This window comes from Myotis lucifugus, unplaced genomic scaffold (assembly GCF_000147115.1).
Source record: "Myotis lucifugus unplaced genomic scaffold, Myoluc2.0 scaffold_732, whole genome shotgun sequence".
NCBI classification, from domain to species: Eukaryota; Metazoa; Chordata; class Mammalia; order Chiroptera; family Vespertilionidae; genus Myotis; species Myotis lucifugus.
This window is the reverse complement of record NW_005871780.1, coordinates 95,044-119,006: the sequence shown is the minus strand read 5'-3', so window position 1 is coordinate 119,006 and position 23,963 is coordinate 95,044. Positions and strand designations below refer to the sequence as shown.

The 23,963-nt window shown below is 37.2% G+C and overlaps 1 protein-coding gene across 1 annotated transcript in view; it reads left to right on the top strand.

Moving 5' to 3' along the window:
• Window positions 1-19,805, top strand: part of TMEM67 (transmembrane protein 67) — a 36,831-nt gene extending 17,026 nt beyond the window's left edge. Inside the window, 16 exon segments of the mRNA XM_006105892.3 lie at window positions 190-313; window positions 2,036-2,141; window positions 5,049-5,105; window positions 6,139-6,237; window positions 7,946-8,044; window positions 8,267-8,353; window positions 10,691-10,790; window positions 10,887-11,026; window positions 13,699-13,839; window positions 14,841-14,921; window positions 15,402-15,518; window positions 15,811-15,927; window positions 16,029-16,133; window positions 16,661-16,763; window positions 18,632-18,774; window positions 19,229-19,805. Of these exon segments, the coding sequence (XP_006105954.1) occupies window positions 190-313; window positions 2,036-2,141; window positions 5,049-5,105; window positions 6,139-6,237; window positions 7,946-8,044; window positions 8,267-8,353; window positions 10,691-10,790; window positions 10,887-11,026; window positions 13,699-13,839; window positions 14,841-14,921; window positions 15,402-15,518; window positions 15,811-15,927; window positions 16,029-16,133; window positions 16,661-16,763; window positions 18,632-18,774; window positions 19,229-19,309 (1,700 nt within the window). The 3' untranslated portion in view covers window positions 19,310-19,805.
• The last annotated feature ends 4,158 nt before the right edge of the window (window positions 19,806-23,963 follow it).

Here is a 23,963-nt window from a genome sequence, read left to right as displayed (position 1 = left end):
AACCAGCAACCTCTTGGTTCCTGGGTCAAAGCTCAACCGTTGAGCCTCACCAGTGGGGCAGATCTGGAACCATTTGAATGGTTTTGAGAGAAACCATTGGTAACCTATTTGTGAGACCTGGAGTATTTCAGGTCTTTGTTTCATTAAAACAAAGTTTTAATTCCATTTTTTTTCTCTTTATAATAAAAGACAGTAACTCTGGCAAGTGGCTTCTGACTCGGCGCATTTTCTTAGTGGATGCACTAAGTGGACGAGAAAATGACTTAGGAAGTCAGCCAAGATTAATTCGAATTGCTACACGGATATCCCTGAGGTAAACAAATGTCTAATGCACTAAATTAGGCTTGAAGCATAAAGCAAAATGTCATAAAAGAACATGTTTACCAGTAGTTATCAAATGAAAACTATAAGGACAACTGAACTGAAACAAGACCTAAGGTTATTTTAGATATCTGTGCAGTAGATGGGTTTAGGCCAAGAGGAGGATGACCACAAGAGCTCGTAGAGCTTTATCAGAATTCACGTTCTGTGGGGCCTCCCTCCAGACCTGCTGAATGAGAGCGGGTGGAGAGGTGGAGGGCAGGGTGGGCATCAGTGGGCTGAAATGGGTATGTTAGAAAGAGCCTGCCAGGTGATGGCAGTAGGCATATCTTCATCCCCCTTTTTTGGCTACTTTAAGGATGACCCAGTTACTTCACCATGCAGCCCTCATTTCTCTCTTTTCCAGTGTGAGATTACTGTCTCTAAGATCTTAACCACCTTTCCATTCCAATATTTTATGATGCGTACCTAAATACGCTGATGAAAATCAGCACTGTCATCTTACATTAGTCTGCACTTCAGTATATATTATTTTTTTCACTGCTATTTTATTTTGATTTTCATAGCAATCTTATGAGGTAGGCAGTACAGAAACTTTGTCTTGTATCTGGCTGAAATCTAAATGTACTGTGTTTTTAGTATCCCCTCAACCTGCTAATGTATCCCTAGTAAAAATGAAGTCAAAGCTAGTCAGGCTTGACTTGATTTTAGTAAAACCATGCTGGCCCCTGGAGCTTGGCAGTTTCCTTTTTGATGCTCTCTTTCTAATTCTTTGAGCTGTAGAGTTAGATGATTTACTACCATTTTTTCTTGTTTGTTGAGGTAGGCCTGTAGAGCTATAAACTTCCCTCTCAGGACTGCTTTCATTGTGTCCCAAAGGTTTTGGATTGTTGTGTTTTCATTGTCATTAGTTTCCAGGATGTTTTTAATTTCTTCTTTGATCTCATTGGTAACCCAATCAATATTTAATAACATGCTATTCAGCTTCCAAGTGTTTGAGTATTTTGGGTTGTTATCCTTTTTGAGTTTACAAGCTGTATATTACTAATGCATTGAATTCAGCAAAATGTGCCCTACTATGTGCCATAAACAGTACTAGAGCTGATATGTTGTTTTGTTAAGAATTCATTGAAAATTAGGATTTATCCACCTTTCTCTAGGGCTTATGTACCACTAACTTGAATATTTCTCAAAAATGGTTCACAATATTTCAGTGATTTCATTTGTAAATTTCATAGAACCTATATCAATAAGAGTTTCTAATTTGTCTCAGAGGGTTTATTTATTTCCTTAATTTTAGAGAGGGAAAAAGAGAGGGAGGGAGGGAGAAACATCGATGTGAGAGAGATACATCAATCAGTTGCCTCCTGTAATGCTCTGACCGGGGATAGAACCTGCAGCCTAGGTATGTGCCCTGACCAGGAATCAAATGCGCGACCTTCTGGTATACCAGTACAGGACAACGCTCCAACCAACTTAGCCACACTGCCCAGGGTTCAGAGGGTTTATTTTCATATTAAAGTTTTAACTACTTAAGATAGCTTGTGTTACTACTAGTTTATGTTTAATTTTCCCTAGTCTTTATTAACTGGTTGGTTCTGAGATTACCAAAATTGTCCATGTTAAGTTCAAAAGAAACGATAAATGATAAGTCAAATATATGTTTAAGGGCCTAGATGTACTTATAACAAGAAATGTATTTTCTTTTAAACAGCATCCACCTTGTACCCAACACAAAAAAAGGAAACATCTACCCTCCCTTAATTACCATTGGCTACAGTGACATTGATGTCAAAGATCCCAACAGCCAGCTTGTGAAGGTGAATTCTTTACTAATCAGTGCCTCTGTGTGCATTCATATGGGATACAGTTCACATTACAGTCAAAGGACAATTAGTCCTTTTTCAAGTTTTACATAAACACTGCTCATTATATAGTCAAGTGTTAATTGGTTTTTACTAACGATGGTCAGAGGTGAGTTCTTATGGATCCTGAGTATTAAAAAGGCAAGACTAAGGTTTTTGTAGACATTGTCACCACCAGCTGGGCATCCCTGTCAGGATATTGAGGCAGGCTGAGACGCAGAGTCTGCTGCTCATTCTCTTTGGCCGCCTTGCTGCTGTTAAGATTTTGTCTTCTCCTTGCCCCGGCCTACAAAAACCAGCCAGTGGAGGCATAAATAAGTGGAACAACAAATCGATGTTTCTCTCAAAATCAAAAAATTAATAAAATAAAAGATTCTGTCTTCTTTTCCAATTAAGCCAGGAACTCAGACTTTACGGTGGGTAGTCTTGCCCACTTGAAGACACACTTCAACGGGCAGAAAGAGATTCCAGTGATCAACTTTATCCCTAGTGCTCAAATGAACTACAGAATGCAGCTTGGACCTGCAGCCAAGTTGGCTTCCTACTACTTCCCCAACTCAATTAATTAAATTTTGCCGCAGAACTAAGGGCCTCCCCTGCTTGGCAGGGTCTGTAGATGGGAGAGAGACCGTGTACACCCTGACAACAGGCTACACCAAAGAGAATGAGCCTGGAAAAGGCGGGGCCATCCATGCTCAGTGCCTCCTCTCCAGTAGATAAGGCATTTCTGCTTTGAAGAGGGGTAAGTGAGAGAGGATGGAGACTGAAGCCAAAGGTGATCCTTCTCTACTTTTTCCTCAGAGAAGTTAAGTGGTTATCCCCTTGCCTCTCTAAAAACATGAAAAATGGGGGGAGAAGCATCTCTTACCTCCAAGACTCACGAGTAGCTTGTTATTTCCACTGTTTTACTTTTCTGAATTGTAATGTTCTAGCTTCTTCAGCCAGTGCTTTTGGCCTCCCTCTTGTGCTGGTACTTGTACTCAGGTACTATTGGATTTAGGCTTTCATTAAGCAAAAAGAAGGCACATAACATAGCTTTTCTCTAAAAGATTTACTTCCTCATTTGTATTACCTAATCCAACATTAAAATTCGTTTTCATTGTCTTGGCTTACATACACTGTAATAAGAGAAGGAGAAAATCCAGAAGCATGCTTAGTAACAAAAGACTGCTTGGTTTAAAATTTCCTGGAGTGATAATTCTTGGGTAACCAAGAGTATGAGTATATTTATTTTAACATAAAACATTTTTTGGATCTTTTCTTCACATACTTTTCTTGTCCAAAATATTCCAAACTAAGTCTTGACAAATTGGGAAATAAGAGAGTTGAGAGAATCATAAAACTGTACTGACAAAGTCCACCTCAAATTCATTCTAATTGTAGAATATACAGTTCTTTCATCATTTCTTAATTTCTTATGACAGCTGTTAAAAAATTCTACATTAGTTTTAAGCATTCAGCTACATCTCTGCTCTCACCAATAGCTAATAACCTTCCCTCATATTTTATGAGGATCGAGACTATTCAGTATGAATTTCCTCAGATTTCCTCTTTAATACTCCAGTGTTTCCTTGTCCTTCCTGTCTCTCATTCCTATTTCTAAGGGAAAAAGAAAAGATCCTTCCTCCTTTCTTCAGCTAATGTATTTGTTTATAGGCTTTCTCCAGTGTTCTGTTTCACCCCAACCCCTTATTCAATCAGCTTCTGTTAGTCCCTTTCTTTTGCTTATAACACCTTTCAGGCTGCCCCATCTTAAAAGCAAACTAAAATACACAAAACAATAAAATGCTTCCTTAATTTTGTTAGCTTTTCAGCTTGCTATTGTATATATTTCCTTGATTTTTCCAACCATTTACTCTTTCATCATTTGCAAGCCACTCTAATAAAAACAACATAAGAACAGGCATGTAGATCAGAGAACCCAGAAATCAACCCAAACCATTATGCTCAATTAATACTTGACAATAGAGGCAAGAGCATACAATAGAGACAGTCTCTTCAATACATTGGACAGATACATGCAAAAAATGAAACTAGACCACCAACTTACACCATACACAAGAATAAACTCAAAATGGATTAAAGACTTAAATGTAAGTCGAGCAACCATAAAAATCCTAGAAGAAAATATAGGCAGAAAAATATCAGACATCTCACATAGCAGAATTTTCACCCGATACATTGCCTATGGCAAGAGAAACAAAGGAAAAAATAAACAAATGGGCCATTTTGATCCTTTGGAAAAACTCTTTCCATGAAGGTCTGCAATGAATTTCACATACAATGGCTTTATTTCTTTAACTTGACACTTATACATTTGACACTGAACTCTTGTTTCTGAAACGCCCTGACCATGGTAAGACTTACGTATCTTGCCTCTCCTACCTCTCACAATACTGTTTCTCTTATCTTTTACTGGTTCTTCTTTCTCTTCCTGTCTTAATGCAGAGGTATCCCTAAGATTCTTGTTCAACCCTTTGTTTCATCTGCCTGCTTAGGATGTGATTGTTTAGCCAGTTGCTAAATTCTTGATACTATAATTTCTGTCACATTTCTCAGTTACAGAAACCTATCAGAAAATGAAATATGATTAGTTTGGACTGACTGCTGTTAATGAACTAACCTAGCTTCTAATGAAACCCCCTTTCCTGAATGTGTTTCCAAAAGGAATATTTAAGCAGCATGAATAATTCCCCAAAGCATATCCATTTATGTATAAGTTAGGGTCAACTCTAATAAGTATTGATAATTAAAAAATATGGCATTTATGGTAAAATCCAGCTGTAAATGTATTTTTATAGTAAAAGTAGATTTGTGTTATATAATTTTAGTATGGCTAATTTCCTTTATTTTAAATATCAGGTTTCTTTCTCTGTCGAATATGAAATGAATCAAGAAGAAGCACGTATCCAGACAGATGTGAGTTTATTTTAACCTGTTGAAATATTTACAGTATATTTTTTAAATAAAAAAACTTAGATGGACAGGAAAGTTGTCAAAATAGATTAGAATTATATCCTTCACCCAGCCTCCCCTTAATATTAACATCTTACATAACTCTAGTACAGCAATCATAACCAGGAAATTAATATTGATATAAGCCTGTTAACTAATCTTTGAATTTCACACATTTTTTACTATTCTTTTTTTGTTTAGGATGCAGGCCAGGGTTGCACATTGTTTTATCCGTCTTCTCCTTTGATCTGTGACAGTTCTTTAGTTGTTCTTTGTCTTTAATGCCTGACCCTACCATTTTTGAATTATTATGGCTCTTAATTGGGCTTATCTGATATCTTCCCATGATTAAATGTAGTTTTAGAACAGATACGACAGAAATGATGCTATCTATGCCCTTCTCAGTGAATCATGTCAGAAAATATTTGATGTGCATATGTCTTATTATTGACATTAACTTTGATCGTATGACTAAGATGATTATCTGCAGAGTTCTCTACTGTATTTTACCATTTGTAACTAATAAATATCTTGGGGAGAGATACTTTGAGATTATGCAGATATCACAGTTATTATTCTTTTGACCTCTAATTTTAGCATCTATTGACAATTCTTGCCTGTAAAAAAGTATTACTGTGATATCTGTGTGATGATTTTCTGTTTCCGTCGTTTCTTCTATATTTGTCAATTGAAATCCTATAAAGACGAGCTGTTCTTTTGCCCACATTTATTTATTTATTTATTTAAATCAGTAAGGACTAGTGGATACCTATTTATTCTTGTGATTATAGTCCATCACTATTTTCTTGCTCAATTTGTTCCAGATGTGGCCACTGGGGGTTGGGGGGGGGGGGGCAGTTCCTTCAATTTGGCTCCTATGTTCTTTGAACATACCATCCACCACCATTTTTTTAGTACTTTTAGACTTTATAGTGTTCTTTTTGAACACTGATGAGGGAAATTACATAAACCCCTAAACTGTCTTTTCTGTCCTTAGATTGCTTTGGGTGTGTTGGGTGGGCTCGCTGTTTTAACATCTCTGTTGAAGACGGCGGGGTGGAAGAGGCGCATTGGGAGTCCTATGATTGACCTACAGGTATGGTCTCAGGAGGTCTTAAGTACTTTTTATCTTTGACCATTGCATGTTCTTCTGATAAGACACAGCTAGTGGATGAGTAAAAAGTTTGCCTGGAGTTTCTCTGGGTAGAAGCATACCTCCTTCCCCTCCCACGTTGCTGCCCTCCAGTCTGCCTCCCCCTCAGCGCTGCTGTTGCCTCCTCACGTCCTCGCCAGCACTTGGTATTTTTCCAGCCTTTCCATTCCTTGCCAACCTGGGGGTGTAAGGAGTATGTCATTGTTGATTCAATTTTTATTTCTCTGATTACTCTTCACATGCTTTATGCATCATTTGGGTTTTCCCTTTTGTTTATATCTGTTGCCCGTTTTTCTACTAGACTTACAATTGTTCTTATTTATTTAAAGATGGTTGTTTTTTGTATTTTCTAAATATGAAACCCCTTTTGGTTTTTCATGTTGAAATTTCTTCTTCAAGTGTTATTGGAGAAGAAATAACCCATCTGTTATTTATCTATGTGTTCCTGTGTTTAACAGAAACTCTTAATTTTGATATTGTCACATCTGAATAGTTTTTCATATTACAATATATTTTGCTTTTAAGATCTTGCTTAAGAAAGCCTTTCCTATCTCAAGTTCAAAAATATTTTCTCCCATGTTTTATTCTTTTAACTTTGCAGTTTTGCTTCTTTTTTAAAATAGATTTTGTTTTAAATTTTATCTATCATTTATTGAATATTTACCATGTGCCAGGCACTTTTTTAAACTTTACATGTATAATTCATTTAATCCTCACAATAGCCGTATGAAGTTGGGTATGATTATTCTCATTTTCCACAGAGGAAATTTTGGCAGGCATTAAATAAATTTTATACTCCTTTAATTTTTATAGCAACTCAGTAATAGGTGGTACTTCCATCTAGCTGATTAAGAACATGAAAAAGCAACATAGTAACTTGTTTTGCTGGGATATCTTTGCGACTCCAAAGTGAACCGGCCCAGGGATTCAGGGGAGGGGGCTTTGACTTACATTTGGGATAGACAGGAAAGGCTTCCCAGAGAGGTGGGTTGTAAGCTGGTGTATTTTTATCTGTGACTTCCACTGCTGGGTGCCTGGCCCTCTACCAGGTGCGAGGGCAAGTGGCAGTGAGCAAGGACAGACATGGCCTCTGCCCTCAGAGCTCGCAGAATTTACCAGAGAGAATAAAGGAAGAATTTGTGATGAAACAGTACCCATTTCATTCCACAAAATATTTGAGTTGAAGGTGTGGGGTGGCAAATCATTAAACGGCCAGCACTGGCAGATGGAGCTAAAAAAAGTTCGTTTGGGTCTAGGTTGTGAAGGACCTTGTTGGTTAGGAATTTATATTTCAGTGAAGAGTCACCGGTGAAGAGTGACAGTCCGTCCAATTTACACTCGAGGAAGCTGACTCTGGCGGTCGTGTGGAGGATAGACGAGGAGAAGGGCTCCAAACTGGGAGAAAATTAGGAAGCGGTTCTGCCTCAGGTGGTGAGAGAGGAGGAGGGTGGAACAAAACAGGCTCTCGGGAATGGAACCAACGGTAAGGACCCAAGGGTGTCTAGGAGTGGCCGCAGCTGGTCTTGCTAACTGACCCATGCCTACATGCAACAAGGCTGCCAGCTTGAGACACTGGTACAGAATATGTTGCTCAAAGTGGTAGTATAACTGCACTGAGTCTATAACAGCTGTCATTCTTTTTAAATTGCAGACAGTTATGAAGTTCATGGTGTACTACGCTGGTGATCTGACCAATGTATTTGTTATCATCACTGTGGCAACGGGTCTTTATTGGCTTATTTTCTTCAAAGTAAGTGAGTTGCTGAATTTAACCTGAATGCCAATGACTGACTGGTAAGTGCTCGTTCTAAAGGAGCTGTTTTTATTTGGGAGGATTTCTGGTTACAGGCACTGAGTATGCTGTGTTTATTGCGAGCATTACCGCCTTCCTCCTTATGCTTTCTTCGGGTTAGAAAGTTTGCTGAGTAAAAGCCGTCTGTGCTTGTATTTACTGGTGTAATTTTTGTCACAGGCACAGAAGTCTGTCTCTGTGTTTCTACCAACGCCGACTCAGGAAGAACGTTTTGGTACTTTTGTGGGATGTGCTTTTGCTCTGAAGGTATGTTTCAAAGGAGAGGGTAAAAAATGTAAAAGGCCTGCTAAGACACTTGTGAGCCTTTAAAATTAAAGTACAGTGGAGCCGTGGTTCTCAACCTTCATTCATTTCAGAAGGCTGTTCAAGGAGCGATTTGATTGAAAACGGAATCATTTTTTTCCATTAGAAAGAATATAGATTAAATTAATCCGTTCCAGTTTCCCAAATAATTCCACGTTTTAACCTTTTTCAGTTGCCTGTGATCTTTGTTTTGTGAGCGCTTTCACACCCTTAGAGACATCAGCATTCTTAATGGCCTCTTTATGTTTTAAAATTGTGCTAATCATCAATTTCACCATGCCCGTCGGTAGCCAGATCAGACATGCAAACAGTTCTATCATACTTTGCAATTATTTTTTTTTAAGCTCTATCATTATTCTCACAGCTTTCCTTTTCACTTCGCTGCTGTCACTAACCTTCTTAGGACCCATATGACTTACTGTGTGTATTTAATAATAATAAGCAGCAACAAAAGCAAAAAAACCTCAAAAACACCCCACTGAAATATTCACAGCACAATTTCCTGAGATGTTAACAAGGGAAGGTTTAGTGGTAAACGGACTCATATTCGCACATTCTCGCCTTTGTTACCTGGGAGACATGTGACTGATCATACAGGTATCAACATGAAAGGGTTGTCGGGTAGAGAACAGAAGTTTTGTTCAACAACTGAGACATTTTTTTTAAAACAACTTGGTCGAGAACCGATTGTTCAAGATGAATTTTTACTCCAAGAACTGAGGTTTGACTGTACTTTCAAAATCTTTGGAATTTAGTTTGATTTTGAAAGAAAGCATGAGTTACTGTTTTACACAGGAAGTCTACTTTTTTTTTAAAAAAAAAGTATTTTTATTGATTTCAGAGAGGAAGGAAGAGGGAGAGAAAGAGATAGGAACATCAATGATGAGAGAGAATCACTGATTGGCTGCCTCCTGCACGCCCTCTACTGGGGATTGAGCTCGCAACCCAGGCATGTGCCCTTGACCAGAATAGAACCTGGGACCCTTTAGTCTGCAGGCTGACACTATCCACTTAGCCAAACTGGCTAGGGCTATACTACTTTTATGGATAATAGCTCATTTTGAAAATCTGGTTTAAATAACTTTCTAGGGAGCCATAAATATGTTTGAATTAAATGAATTGTAGCTAATTTGATAAAATAATATTTCATTTTATGACTTTCTTCTTTAAAGTCTGATGATTCACTCACAATAGGGACACAATGCCTTCAGGCATGAATTTTGTTTCTGTAAATTGAACGTAAAAGGTACTGAAATCTTAGAATTTGTTTTCTGTCTCCATAGTCCTTTCCTCCTCTTCCCGTAGCATCCCTTCTCCTCAGGTCATTGTTTGTCAATGTATGTGAAGCTCTTTACATGCCTCTGTGGTAGATCTCATCTCGTTGTACGGTGATTAGTAACGGCTTTTCCCACTTACTGTGACCTCCCTGAGGAGAGGAATCATCCCATACTTAGATTTTTATCCTTTAATTAATAATGCATCAACTAGGAAGAAAGCCTCATTTTAAACATATTACTTTCTATAAATGAAAAATATGTGTCTCAGCCACACTTTTTTTAAAATCAGAAATCTCAATACCAGAAATAGAAAAAAAAAAGGACTATGAAAATATCTGAACACTTTGATTAGAACAAGCAAATTACAGTGGGAAAATATCTTCACTTATAAAGAAGTCAGATTATCTAGAAAACAAAGTCTATTTCTGGAAACCTTGGAAAAGAGAGCCAATTATGTAAGGCCCATGTATAGGAGAGGCAGTATATCTCCTTTTTTCATATTCTTATTGCAAACAAAGATGGAAGAAGGGAAGACGAAATAATATGTGTATAAAATTTCTGTGAATTAGGTGGTTCCATGTTACTTTATGAACTTCTAGTGACTTCTGATGGTATTACAACTTTGTCACTTGTGAAAATTATCTGTTCTTATGATTGCAGTATATTTGCTTCTAATGAATTAGTATCGGTGCCCTGGCTGGTGTTGCTAAATGGTTAGTGTTAACCCATGTACGGAAGGGCCGTGGGTTTGATTCCCGGACAAGGGCACGTACCTGGGTTGCAGGTTGGATCCCCGGCCCGGTTGCGTGTATGGGAAGCAAATGATTGATGTGTCTCTCTTACATTCATCTCTCTATCTCCTTCTCCCTCTAAAAAAAATCAATGGAAAAAATATCCTCGGGTGAGGATTAACAAAAAAACAAACACACAGAAAATAATTAGTATTGGTTTTATAAGTAGGTTTAATGTGGATACTTTTAGGTGTTTTGTTTGTCATTCTCAGGCTCTGCAGTTTTTGCATAAGCTCGTATCCCAGGTTACCATTGATATATTCTTTATCGATTGGGAGCGACCTAAAGGGAAGGTTCTTAAAGCTGTTGAAGGTAACGAGTGACCATTTGTGCCAAAATTCTCTTGTTATCTATCCTTGCAGAACAAAGATGAAGTGACCCTTTCACTCATTTTATCTCCCTGACCAGGTGAGGGTGGTGTGAGGAGCGCTACCGTTCCCGTAAGCATATGGAGAACATATTTTGTAGCAAATGAATGGAATGAAATTCAGACTGTGAGAAAAATCAATCCACTTTTTCAAGTACTTACTGTCCTCTTCTTTTTGGAGGTATAAACTATTTGACATAATTGTATGCAACTTGTGGGCACCACATAAATGTTCGTTTAATTTAATTCCAGCTAAGTTTTCATGTGAGCAGAAGAGTTTTCTAAAGATGGAAATATTGTTCAAACGATTAAAAAAAGGAGTGGCTTTGCCCTGGCCGGCTTGGCTCAGTGTTTAGACCAGGGGTGGGCAAACTTTTTGACTCGAAGACCACAATGGGTTCTTAAACTGGACCGGAGGGCCGGAACAAAAGCATGGATGGAGTGTTTGTGTGAACTAATATAAATTCAAAGTAAACATCATTACATAAAAAAGGGTACGGTCTTTTTTTTTTTTTTTAGTTTTATTCATTCCAAACGGGCCGGATTCGGCCTGCGGGCCGTAGTTTGCCCACGGCTGTTTAGAGTGTCAGCCCTGGACAGAGGGGTTGTGGTGCAGGGCACATGCCTCGGTTGCAGGTTTAAACCCCATCTCCAGTCGGGCCACCAGTGGAGTCGGACTGCAAGTTGGAGGCAACCAATTGATGTATCTTCCTCACCTCAGTGTTTTTCTGTCTGTCCCCTTTCCCCTTCCTTCCACTCCCTAAAAATCAATGGAAAAAGTATCCTCACTCTTTGGGTGAGAATTAAATTAAAAAACAAACAAACAAAAAACCACAGGAGTGGCTTTTCAAAAATCATGGTAAAATATACATAATGTGAAATTTATCATCAACCATTTTTAAGTATACAGTTCAATAATAAGTACATTCACATTGTTGAGCAAACAATTTCTAGAACTCTTTTCATATTGCAGAACTGAAACTGTGCCCAGTTAACTAGTACCTCCCCATTCACCCTCTCCAGCCCCTGAAAACCACCACTCTGTTTTCTGTCTCTCTGAATTTTTTAAAAAATATATTTTATTGATTTTTTACAAAGAGGAAGGGAGATAGATAGAGAGTTAGAAACATCGATGAGAGAGAAACATCGATCAGCTGCCTTCTGCACACCTCCTACTGGGGATGTGCCCGCAACCAAGGTTATACCCTTGACTGGAATCGAACCTGGGACCCTTCAGTCTGCAGGCCGACGCTCTATCCACTGAGCCAAACCGGTTACAGCTGTCTCTCTGAATTTGATTGCTCTGGGTAAGGAGTGGCTTTTAAACCATTGGCTTATAGCAGAATCCCCTGGGAAAGCTTTTACTAACCAAATACCTATGCCTTGCCTCGTCCCCTAGAGACTATATTTGATTCAATAGCTCTGAGGTAGGCCCAGGTATCTGCATAGTGGGGCCTTGACTTACGAGTTTAATTTGTTCCGTGACAGAGCTCGTAACTCAAATTACTCGTATGTCAAATCAAAAAGTGAACAAGTGAGACACTTGATGCTGGGCTGATGTTGTGGCGTTCACTGTGACGTTCGCTTCGCCAACTAGCGGTGGGGTATCTGAAGCTGGCCCGTAACCCGAATTTTAGCTCGCAACTCAAAGCAAAAAATCGGCCGAGAGACGGCTCGTATCTCGAAAAACTCGTTAGTCGGGACACTCGTAAGTCAAGGCCCCACTGTACTTTAAAAAAGTCCCTTCGCCAAGACCGGTTTGGCTCAGTGGATAGAGCGTCGGCCTGCAGACTGAAAGGTCCCAGGTTCAATTCCGGTCAAGGGCATGTACCTTGGTTGCAGGCACATCCCCAGTGGGAGGTGTGCAGGAGGCGGCTGGTCGATGTTTCTCTCTCATCGATGTTTCTGACTCTCTATCTCTCTCCCTTCCTCTCTGTAAAAAATCAATAAAAATATATTTAAAAAAATAAATAAATAAAAAAAAATAAAAAAGTCCCTTCGCTCCATGATTCATATTCTTACTCCTGTATTAGAACCACTATTATAAGGTTGAAATTTTCCAACAAGTTATTATTGAACTCCTACTAGGAACTGTGTTCTGTGTTAAGAGCTGAACGAGACACAATGAATGGGTCAGTGCCCTTTATAGCTATTTCATGGGTCTGGTTGGAATTATTAAAGGAAGTATTCAATACTGAATATGGGACTGAAATATGGAAACTATTTATACAGGTAACAGATTTCCTCAGGAATCATTAATCTTATGTCTATCTGCCTTCCTTCCCTTTACCTTCTTTCCCTCCTTTCTTCTTTCTTTCCTTTTCTAAAGCTAGGAGAATATGTGTGTCCCTAGGACATACGAACACTATCTCAATTATTTATAGTAGTGTTTTTCAAAGCTTTAAAGGGCATTACATGAAAAAGAAGTTTCTATCCAAGTAAGTTGAGAAAACACTGGATTCAATAGTCATGTAGATTTCTTTACCATAAAAAGAATTTTGCATGGTGTCTGGCATATGTTAAAATCTCATGAAATGTTGGTTTTTCATTGGTAGTTTACTGAAGAAAGTTTTATTCTTCTGACAAATTTTTGAGCTTTTTCAGTGTATATGATAATAGGGTTATATTTGGCCTTTATTTGTATTGAAGAAAATACCAGATGAACTATTTTATGTTAAGTGTTTTGTAATTAAAAATACCAGATAATTGTTTTTATCTAGATTTTCTACTGTTTGTATGAACTTGAATATTTTCATTTTTTAAGGTAAGTAGGAAGGAGTATTTAATTTTTAAACTAGAGAAGTTTCCTTCATTCTTGTCTGTTTAAATTACTATTTTTCCTTTTCACTACAGGTTGTGGGATTTAAGAACTTAGCATTAATGGATTCATCCTCTAGTCTTTCCAGAGACCCATCCAGCTACATAGCTCCTTATAGTCGCATTTTGAGATATGCAGTGTCTTCTGCTCTCTGGCTAGTGATTGGAATGATACAGGTAACAAGAGATTATACTTTTTATTATTATTATTATTTTTTACAGAGAGGAAGGGAGAGGGATAGACAGTTAGAAACATCGATGAGAGAGAAACATTGATCAGCTGCCCTCTGCACACCCCAACTGGGGATGTGCCCGCAACCAAGGTACATGCCCTTGACCAGAATCGAACCTGGGACCCTTCAGTCTGCAGGCCGACGCTCTATCCACTGGGCCAAACCAGTCAGGGCAAGAGATTATACTTTTAAGCAACACTGCCTCTCTATATTTATAACTGTTTACATACCGACTATCCTTCAATATTGACCACATTCTGATAACTGACAATAAGACCAATAATAGCTAATAACTAATTCTTATATAATGTTATAATCCAGGCACTGTGTTAATTGCATTGTGCATGTTAACTTTTTAAATTTTTATAGTAGCCCTCAGCGATAGGTCTGTGAGTAACCTCAGTTTACAGATGAGGTCGCTGAGGCACAGAAAGGTTAAATAGTTGCCTGAAGGATACAGTTAGAGCTTGGCAGAGCTGCAGCTGGAACCCAGGCATTCTGATTTCAGAGATACATTCTTATCAATAGGGGGTTCCGAAGTCTTCCTAAGTCGGCAGCTTTCTAGTCAGATGATGGACTCCTTGTTTAGCGTATGCATAACTACAGGATGGCTCATTTACCTTTAATACTCTTTTTTCCTCTGAAATATAACTTCTTATTAACAATTACTTAAATATCATTAAAACTCACTCAGATTGCCAATACCCCTTGTGAATGTTTCGTTAAAATATTTATTGAAATACCTGAAGCTAAAAATAAATCTTCTCAGCCTCAGGTCCCATCTGACAGAAGAATCAGAAATGAGGAGGATTTTGTCCCATAAGAACCATTAGGGCCACTGTGTTCTTGGTCGGAACTTCTTTTGTCTTAAGATACTACACTGTGACTATAAAAGAAAATTAAATCCTAAAAGCTAATAAGCACAAACGTGGCTTAATGTTTCAGATCGTGTTCTTTGCTGTCTTTTATGAGAGATTTATAGAAGATAAAATTCGACAGTTTGTGGATTTATGCTCTATGAGCAATGTAAGTACTTTCTGACTTTATCTTGCAACTGTTATTTTTCCCTTTTTAAAGGTCATGAATACATTAAGAGAGGCTTTAAAAGTGATTTGGTATAATTGGATTTTTAGTCTAATTTCCACTGGTTGTTAATTCCAGAGATAGTTGTAATGAGCTACAAGTTAATATTTTCTGTCTTCATTTTTTCATTTTTATTTGCAGTTTCTTAATTATGAATTCCTTATGCCACCAAATAGTTCACTCAGCTGAGAAAAGTTTTCATATATCAGCCCTATTTCTTCCTTTCTTAGAAATATCTTCAATCTCTTCTCCATCTACTTTTAAAAAATAACCTCACTATCCTTTATTACCTTCTTATCTTCTTTATATATTTTCCAAGAATTCCGCCCTCATTATTTTGAAAGGAAGCAATTTTAAGAAAAGTTAATTTTCACTGCTTTGCAGATGAGTTGCTAATTGCTCCTTATTCTTTTCTTTTTATAGATATCAGTGTTTCTGTTATCCCACAAATGTTTTGGATATTACATTCATGGTAGATCAGTACACGGGCATGCAGATACTAACATGGAAGAAATGAATCTGAATCTGAAAAGAGAAGCGGTAGGAATGTACTTTACATCTTTTTAAGTTGAAGGATAGGTTCACTTTTCTTAATCTAGGATTTGTAATAATATACTTTTTTTAATCCTCATTGATTACTTTGAAAGTTGCTAGGATACCAGCTCATTACCCTGAACATTGATAAAGTAGCAACGAAAATAATTTTATGGCTGGGTCACATCATGAGTTTTGTAATATGTGATACCAACTAAAAGAAAAAAGTTGTGTGTGTTTTTAAAACAGGAGAAATTTTCATAATCTTGATCTTGATTTAAATCCTTTAACTTTTCAGGAAAACTTGTGTAGCCAGAGAGGTTTGGTGCCCAACACAGAGGGTCAGACTTTCCAGATTGCAATTTCTAGCCAGATGAGACAGCACTATGACAGAATTCATGAGACGCTAACAAGGGTTTGTACACAATATAATCAAGATACATTTTGCCAGTATTTTATGTTTAAATACCAAGAAGGTAAGACATTTGCATTTATTCTTGTCTCTTTTCACATTAGAAAAATGGCCCTGCTAGACTATTGAGTTCATCAGCAAGTACTTTTGAGCAGAGTATAAAGGCATATAATACTATGAATAAATTCCTTGGCTCTTTCATCGATCATGTATGTATGTCAGCATTTATATTTAAGCTAGAATCAAAATGCAGTTTAAAAGTTAACCAAGAATATCAGTTATTTCTTTAGCTAAGCAAGGTGGTGGATTTAGGATAGTCCCCTTGCTGTTAAAATTAATAATGTGGCTTAAGGATATAGATTTAGATTATGTAAAACTAAAATGAAATTTTACATGTCTGTTAGCATATTGTCTATATGTCAATACTGGAATTTTGTTAGCCAGCTACCAAAATCTTTTATATTATTCATTATAGAAATATGTTATGCTATGGTTGTATTCCTGAAAAACTTCTTAAAAATTAATTGTCAGTATATCTAGCCCTAATGACTACTAAGGACATTTAAAAATTATTCCTAAAAGGAATTTTGTTATAAAGCCTAATGGAGTAAATTAAGTCTTTTTGAAGAACAGATTTTCTGTGTGTACTATTCATTGTTTTCTTTTGATAAAAAAAAATTGGGAAACATTTATTTCAATGCTATTTTTTTTAATGACTGTGGCTTTTTTGTATTAGGTTCATAAGGACATGGACTACTTTATAAAAGATAAATTGCTTCTTGAAAAAATTCTTGGAATAGAATTCATGGAACCAATGGAAAAAAGCATCTTTTATAATGGTATCGTTCAACTGCCTTTGCAGAACTTGATTACTATTTTCAAAGTTTGAAAGAAAAAGTTGTCGTAGTTATTAATTTTTCTTTTGATTTTATAAATTTATATAAAGACGAAACGGTTTCAGTTAACTTCATGGAATTATAGTAGTTTCTCATTTCTATTTTATCATGTCATGTAGCTAGAAACAAATACATACAACATAATTATTCTACAAGAAAGTAAAAACTGAATTTCAAAAGCAGTGGCGCACATAGAAGAGATAGTAAAACAAATAAAATTCAGATTTTATTGGAATGTCCATTCAGGAGCAAACTTATGAAAGCCTTGAAGAGTAACATTTGTGACTGGTTTGAAACATTTAATTTTCACTTTATCCAAATTCTTAAAGATTGCAGATAATCTGTGATGGGAATAGTGACTAAACATATTTCTTAACATTAAAAAAATTACTGTCTGTGCCACTCTAATGCGACTGGTGAACTCCTGTCTGGCTTGGTAAGAACGGCTGTGAATAACCAGTGTCCTGGCCCAGCTGCACTCACCCGTGCCTCACTGAGTGTCACATGTCCCAGTCCCGGACCACACAGAAGAGTGGTCTCTCCGTGGAGCAGCCTCTTTAGTAGACTAGGAAAGGTCGGCCTGTGACTGGGGAAGTGGAGAGATGCTGGAATAGATGTCTGCAGGCACAGCGTACACTGGATACAGCAGGGAAAGCAGAAAATCCAACCAGACACAGGATGAAGCCAGAGAAGTTTGAGCTGGGTCTTAAAAATAAGTTGCTATTGTCAAGCAGGAGGGTCAAGGAAAGAGAGGCAAGGCATTTGTGCAGAGGGAGAAGGGCATTATGCACTGAAGAGCTTTATGAGCGAAGCCTTGTATGAAGTGAACACAGTGAGAGAGTTCTTGAGGGAGAGAGAGGCAGAGACCCACCCCCAAGGCTTTGTCTAATACCCTCAGAGTTTTACTCTAGCCTGCAGTTTCCAAAAGAGTTTTTTTTTTTTTAAATTTTTGTCCCGTAGGAGGTGTGCAGGATGCTCCTTGGAGATGTGAGAAGAAAATATTAAAATGTCTATTTGTATATTTGCAATTCCATTTTTAATTTATATATTTTTAATGTATAATATATAGTAGTAATTAATAAAATCTGCCTACGGTGGGGTGCATGCTCAGCACTGTATTCTGATAGAGATACATGTTGAGAACAATTTGGAAACTACTGTGAAGGAAATGAACATGGATGTCATCAAAAAGTCCTAAGCAGATCTGATCTGTAAATTGTGTACACACACACACACACACACACACTTTGTAGGGATATAACATAAAGGCCAGGGAACTTTCACAAACTGAATAGAGCCCTGTAACTAGCACCTGAACAAAGAAGAACATTGCCAGCACGCCAGGTGTCCCTTGTGTAAGAGCTCCTAACTGGGTGCCATGGGCAGGTCAGTGGTCTCTGAACCTCCCTGATGTGTGCAGGATTCGCATGTGTGTACTTAACGGTTTCTCCTTTTGGTGAAAGGTCTGTAGCGTCCATCAGAATCTTAAAAGGGCGTTTACATCTCCAAAAGGAAAAACCTTTCCTTGTGAAGTGAGAAGAGGTTTCAGAGCAGAACCTGAGAGGACTATTTGAGACACAAATTATAGTCCTTGTTGGTTTTGTTTTGTTTTTTTAACTCTACGATTCTTTAGCCTTTGTTAGAAAGGGATATTCATTACTTGGTCTTTGAAAAGTATTGATGATAAACTGACACTTCTTGCAATTACCAACCCTTGATGCAGATGTTAAAACTGAATTTTATGAGCAGAGTTCCTTGACTGATCTTTTTCGATTTCTAATTTATATCTTACAAATTGTTTTTTTTAATAGATGACGGTTATTCATTCAGCAGCGTTCTGTATTATGGAAATGAAGCCACTCTTCTTATTTATGATCTGCTGTTCTTCTGTGTTGTGGACTTGGCTTGCCAAAACTTTATTTTAGCAGCCTTCCTTACATATCTACAACAAGAGGTAAAGTTTTACGTTTTTTCTGGGTTTCTTTTTAAAAAGAAAGTGTTGGAAGTAGATGTGTTTATTTTCATAGCAGAAAATGATTTCAGTCGGAATTTGTAAAGGTTTAGAATATGATTAACCCTACCCCCAAAATGAATAACATTTCAACCACTGTCATTCTATACTCTGTTGAGTCAATGAAATCCTGGGGTCTTATGGAGGGCATAAGTTACTTGAGCAGATGTGAAAGGAATCCAGTAGGAAGACACATTTTCCATATCCTAGGTGCCAGATGTGAGCAGTAATTAGAGTCCCATACACCCTCTGTACCAGATGCTAAGATAATAAAAAGGCAAACACTAAAGATCTAGCCCAGGGCCAGTTTAATTTAGATATTATAATTGATTTGCATATTTAATTTTCTTTATATATACATTTTTATAATTCTGAATTGTTTTATTTTTCCCCCCAGGTTTTTAAATTTATTCGTAATATAGTAGGACAGAATAATTTGGCGTCCAAAACATTGGTGGATCAAAGGTTTTTGATTTAATTTATTGAATAGATAACTTAAAAACTCAATATAATCATAGCCAAAAAAGGTTATGATTATCAGGTTAGTTTGCCATATTTTTTAATACAAATTATTATATTTTTATTTGTTTTTAAACTACAGAAAGATTTATTTTTATAATTTGTGGATACATAATTTGCTCTGAAAGTATATAATATGATATAATGGAAAATACCGTGTTACCATTATATGTAGTATTTAATTCACCAACTCATAGATTAGACAGCACTGTCAATGGGGCCAAAAAAATCCAAATGTTGCTTTCAGCGTAACACTTTTTAATGATTTCAAAACAGTGCCCATCATTTGTCTCTGGATCATTTTTAAGCTTGGATTTGCCTGCATTTTTTCACATTGAAAAAATTATTTGATTTCAAGTTCAAGCCTATTTTTTAGTTTAGTATTTTCTTGTTTTATATATTTTATGATTAAATAAATGTTGAGAAACATTTTTAAGTTTACTTGGAAATTTAAATTGTATATTGCCGACTCAATTGGCCTCATCTTAATTGCCCACCCTGCTTGGCAGTGGACTAATTGACTATTTGACTAATAGGCATCTCAAGACATGGCACAGTACATACTCATTCCACTGTGTACCTGTGTTATTAGGTCAGTATACTCTTTTCATGAAATGTCATTTATCTTAATTAAGATATAATGTGTCATATTTTCCCCAATATAGCTTTTTAATACATTTTAAATTACTTAACATTTTAAAAGCACTACCAAAGTTTTGCTTTTCTAATATGTTTAATGATTGTAAATAATAAATAAACTGTATATTTATCATGTTATGTTGACAAGGTGGTTTATTGCAAGCAAACTTAGTCTTCATAAGACAGTAGGCTTGTGGGGTTATATTTTTAAATAAGGAAACACTATAGGATCCAAAATATACTTAATGTAAATTCTGAGTTATGTAGCTAATAATTTTTTATTATATGATTTTTTTCATTAAACTTTTTAACAGTCTTTTTCATTTATACTATGTACTTGAAAGGTACCTTATATTTCAAGGATAATGGTCATTAATCCCCAGACCAACATTTCTTACTGCCTTCTATGTTAATGCTATCTAAATACTTACATGTAATACTATGCAAATATTGTTTATATTTTTGAATTAAAAGTATAGAATAAAACATTTGGTGTTTCTATTTCCTGTTTAATTAATGTGTCTTTCATGAAATAGCATTTAGGGACGAATACAGCATATCGGGGCAGAGATCCCCAGCCATTGCCAAAGTTGCATCTTACACATTTCCCTGAATCTTGAGAATTGTTGAAGAGAAAGAGGGAGGGTTAGTAAGTCAAGTATTTGAAACTCCAGTATCTGAAGGGAGACATTACCAGAATCCCTTTATAAAAGCTGCAGAGATAAATAAATATACGAGCACAGAATTTTAAAAACCACCTACACAGAAGCATATGAAAGAAATTTAACTCTTATTCCACATATACAAAGTTAATATTAGTGTGAATGTTTTTAAATGGAAATTTCAAAAAAATAGGGTTCGTTGATTGACCTGCTGATAAATTAAAAGAGAAAAGACACTTAAAAAAATGATTCTGCACTAGTTTTGAACAGAATTAACTTTTCATTTTGGTTAGAATCAGAAAAATGTGTTCAGATTTTCATACACTGTTGACTCCTTTGTTCACATTGCCATAATTTAAATTTTATAGTCACATGACCACTGTTCCACTAGATTTGTAATCTTTTGTCTATCTATTTCTGTAGCACCAACTCACTGTACTTTGCCTGTATTCCTAACTTTACTGATTACTAGAACCATTGATAAGTCTCTCTATCCTATATAATAAAGAGCTAATATGCTAATTAGACCAAACAGCAGAATGACCGTCCAGATGACCATCCAGATGAAGCCGAAGCTGCAGGGGCTGTGAGGGCCGGCTGAGGCAGCCAGGACTGCAAGGGCCGAGCCCCTTGCACGAATTTCAGGCATCAGGCCTCTAGTCATCCTATGATAAAACAAACTCTAGATTCACCTAGAGCAGTGGTTGGCAAACCGCGGCTTGCGAGCCACATGCGGCTCTTTGGCCCCTAAAGTGTGGCTCTTCCACAAAATACCACGTGCGGGCGCACATGTACAGTGTGATCGAAACTTCGTGGCCCATGCGCGAAGTCGGTTTTCGGCCTGGGCAAGTGGCGTTAGAAGAAGTGGGGGGTGTCAGTCAGTCGGGCGACGGGAGATTCGGCGCAGGCGGGCCGTGGGATACACAGTGCGGGGGAGGTGCGCACGATTCATGCACAAATTGAGTGAGCCAGTCAGTCAGCAGTCTCATTGTGCAGTGGTTAGTGCTAGTCGCGTCTGCAAATCGCGCGCGAGTGACAAAAGATAGACGAAACAAGTACACAAGATGAGTGTGGATGGGAGAGTTGGAAAGGGTCGACCTCAGCGAACGTACCTCAATCAGATTGAGGATGTTTTTAGCAAAGGCCAGCTTAGGAGTACCCTAATTAAGTTAATAACAATGTACCTACCTATATAGTTTAAGTTTAAAAAATTTGGCTCTCAAAAGAAATTTCAATCGTCGTACTGTTGATATTTGGCTCTGTTGACTAATGAGTTTGCTGACCACTGACCTAGAGCAGTGGTTCTCAACCTTCCTAATGCCGCGACCCTTTAATACAGTTCCTCATGTTGTGGTGACCCCCAATTTCATTGTTACAAATTGAACATAATTAAAGCATAGTGATTAATCACAAAAATATGTAATTATATATGTGTTTTCCGATGGTCTTAGGCGACCCCTGTGAAAGGGTCGTTCGACCCACAGGTTGAGAACCGCTAACCTAGAGGTTCTTTACAAGCTGCGGGCACTTTGTATCACCCCTAGAAATGCATAGGCCCCTAGAATAATTCTGCAGCTCAAGGATAAACAGATGACACTGGAATTGAGTCTAAAAATGATCCACAGGTATATAGTCTGACAAGGGTGACATGCAGTGCAGTGAGGAAAGGATGGTTTTTCAATGGACATTTGAATATCACATTGGAAAAATCTCTACCCCACTGTCACACACAAAAGTCAACTTCAGGTATATCGTAGATATAAAATGTGAAAGGTTAAATGTTAAAGAAGATAACATAGGATATATTTATGATGTTGTATAGGACAAGATTTCTTAAGACCCCCAAAAGACCAATTTTTTAAAAATATATCTTCATTGATTTCAGAGAGGAAAGGAGAGGGAGAGAGAGAGAGAAATATCAATGATGAGAATCATTTATTGGCTGCCTCCTGCACGCCCCCTATTGGGGATCGAGCCCACAACCCAGGCATGTGCCCTTGACTGGAATCAAACCTGGGACCCGTCAGTTCGCAGGCTGACACTCTATCCACTGAGCCAAACCAGCTAGGGCCAAAAGACCAATCTTAACGGAAAACATTAGTAAGTTTAAGTTTACATTCTACATTAAATTTACACTTATGTGTATTTCACATTAAATATAACTTTTCTATTTACATTGAAATTAGGAATTTTGTTCATCAAAATATACCATTATAAGAATAAAAAGATTAACCTTAATATAAGAAAGAAATATTTAAAAACATAGCTGACAAAGCTCTTCCATTCAGAATAAATAATTCATATAATCAGGAAAAGATGACAAACTAAGAGAAAAATAGGCAAGAGACTGAAGATACATCTCTCAATACAGGGTTTCCAAGTGACAAATAAGTACATATAAATACTTAGTATGAGAACACAGCTTTTATATGAGAATACAAAATAAAATAGGTACCACTCACTACAAAACTACCAAAACAGATAAAATTTTAAAACTTGGAATACCAAGTATTGATAGGATGTAGATGGAGCAAATGAACTTTCCTGGTACATTTATTATGTAAAGTGAGGTGTTCAGTCTTAGTCTGTAAACTTTCAACAGGGCTAATCTGTAAATTCAAGACATGAAGTTCGTGCTGTTTGATGGAAGCCACGGTGACAGCAGATGGCAGTAGAGGGCGCACTAAGCTCTTCAGAAGGTTTTCCTGAGGGCGGTGAGCTCACAGGACCACAAAGCCCAGAGAACACCGTGCTCCCCCTCTCTCACTTCACTACCTGTCACAGTGCTCACACTGCCCCTCCCCTCGCTCACCAGAGCATTTACCGCTCAGATGATGAACTGTACTGCTCCATATGTAGTGTGGAGGCTTTTCAGTTCAGATTTGGGAACTGAATGCTAAAACTAAAAATATACTTTCATCTATCTCCCAGGGACAGGGTCACAAAATAAGTCACGTCTCAGGGAAAAACAAAAAGAGCTGATTAATGATTATGGAATCCCCTTCCCTCATTTGAATGCAATAAACATTTACATGAAAACTTTTAAGAAAGCTAACCATTACCCAGAGTACGTAATGCCTCTTTTGCAAATACAATCTCCTCAAATGGAACTCTTTGTGACAGTTTTCTTATATCAGGTGATACACATTACATCATATATGACCTATTATGTTATATATTTATTTATTTATTTATTTATTTAATATATTTTATTTTTACAGAGGGATAGAGAGTTAGAAACATCGATCAGCTGCCTCCTGCACACCTACCAAGGTACATGCCCTTGACTGGAATTGAACCTGGGACCTCTTG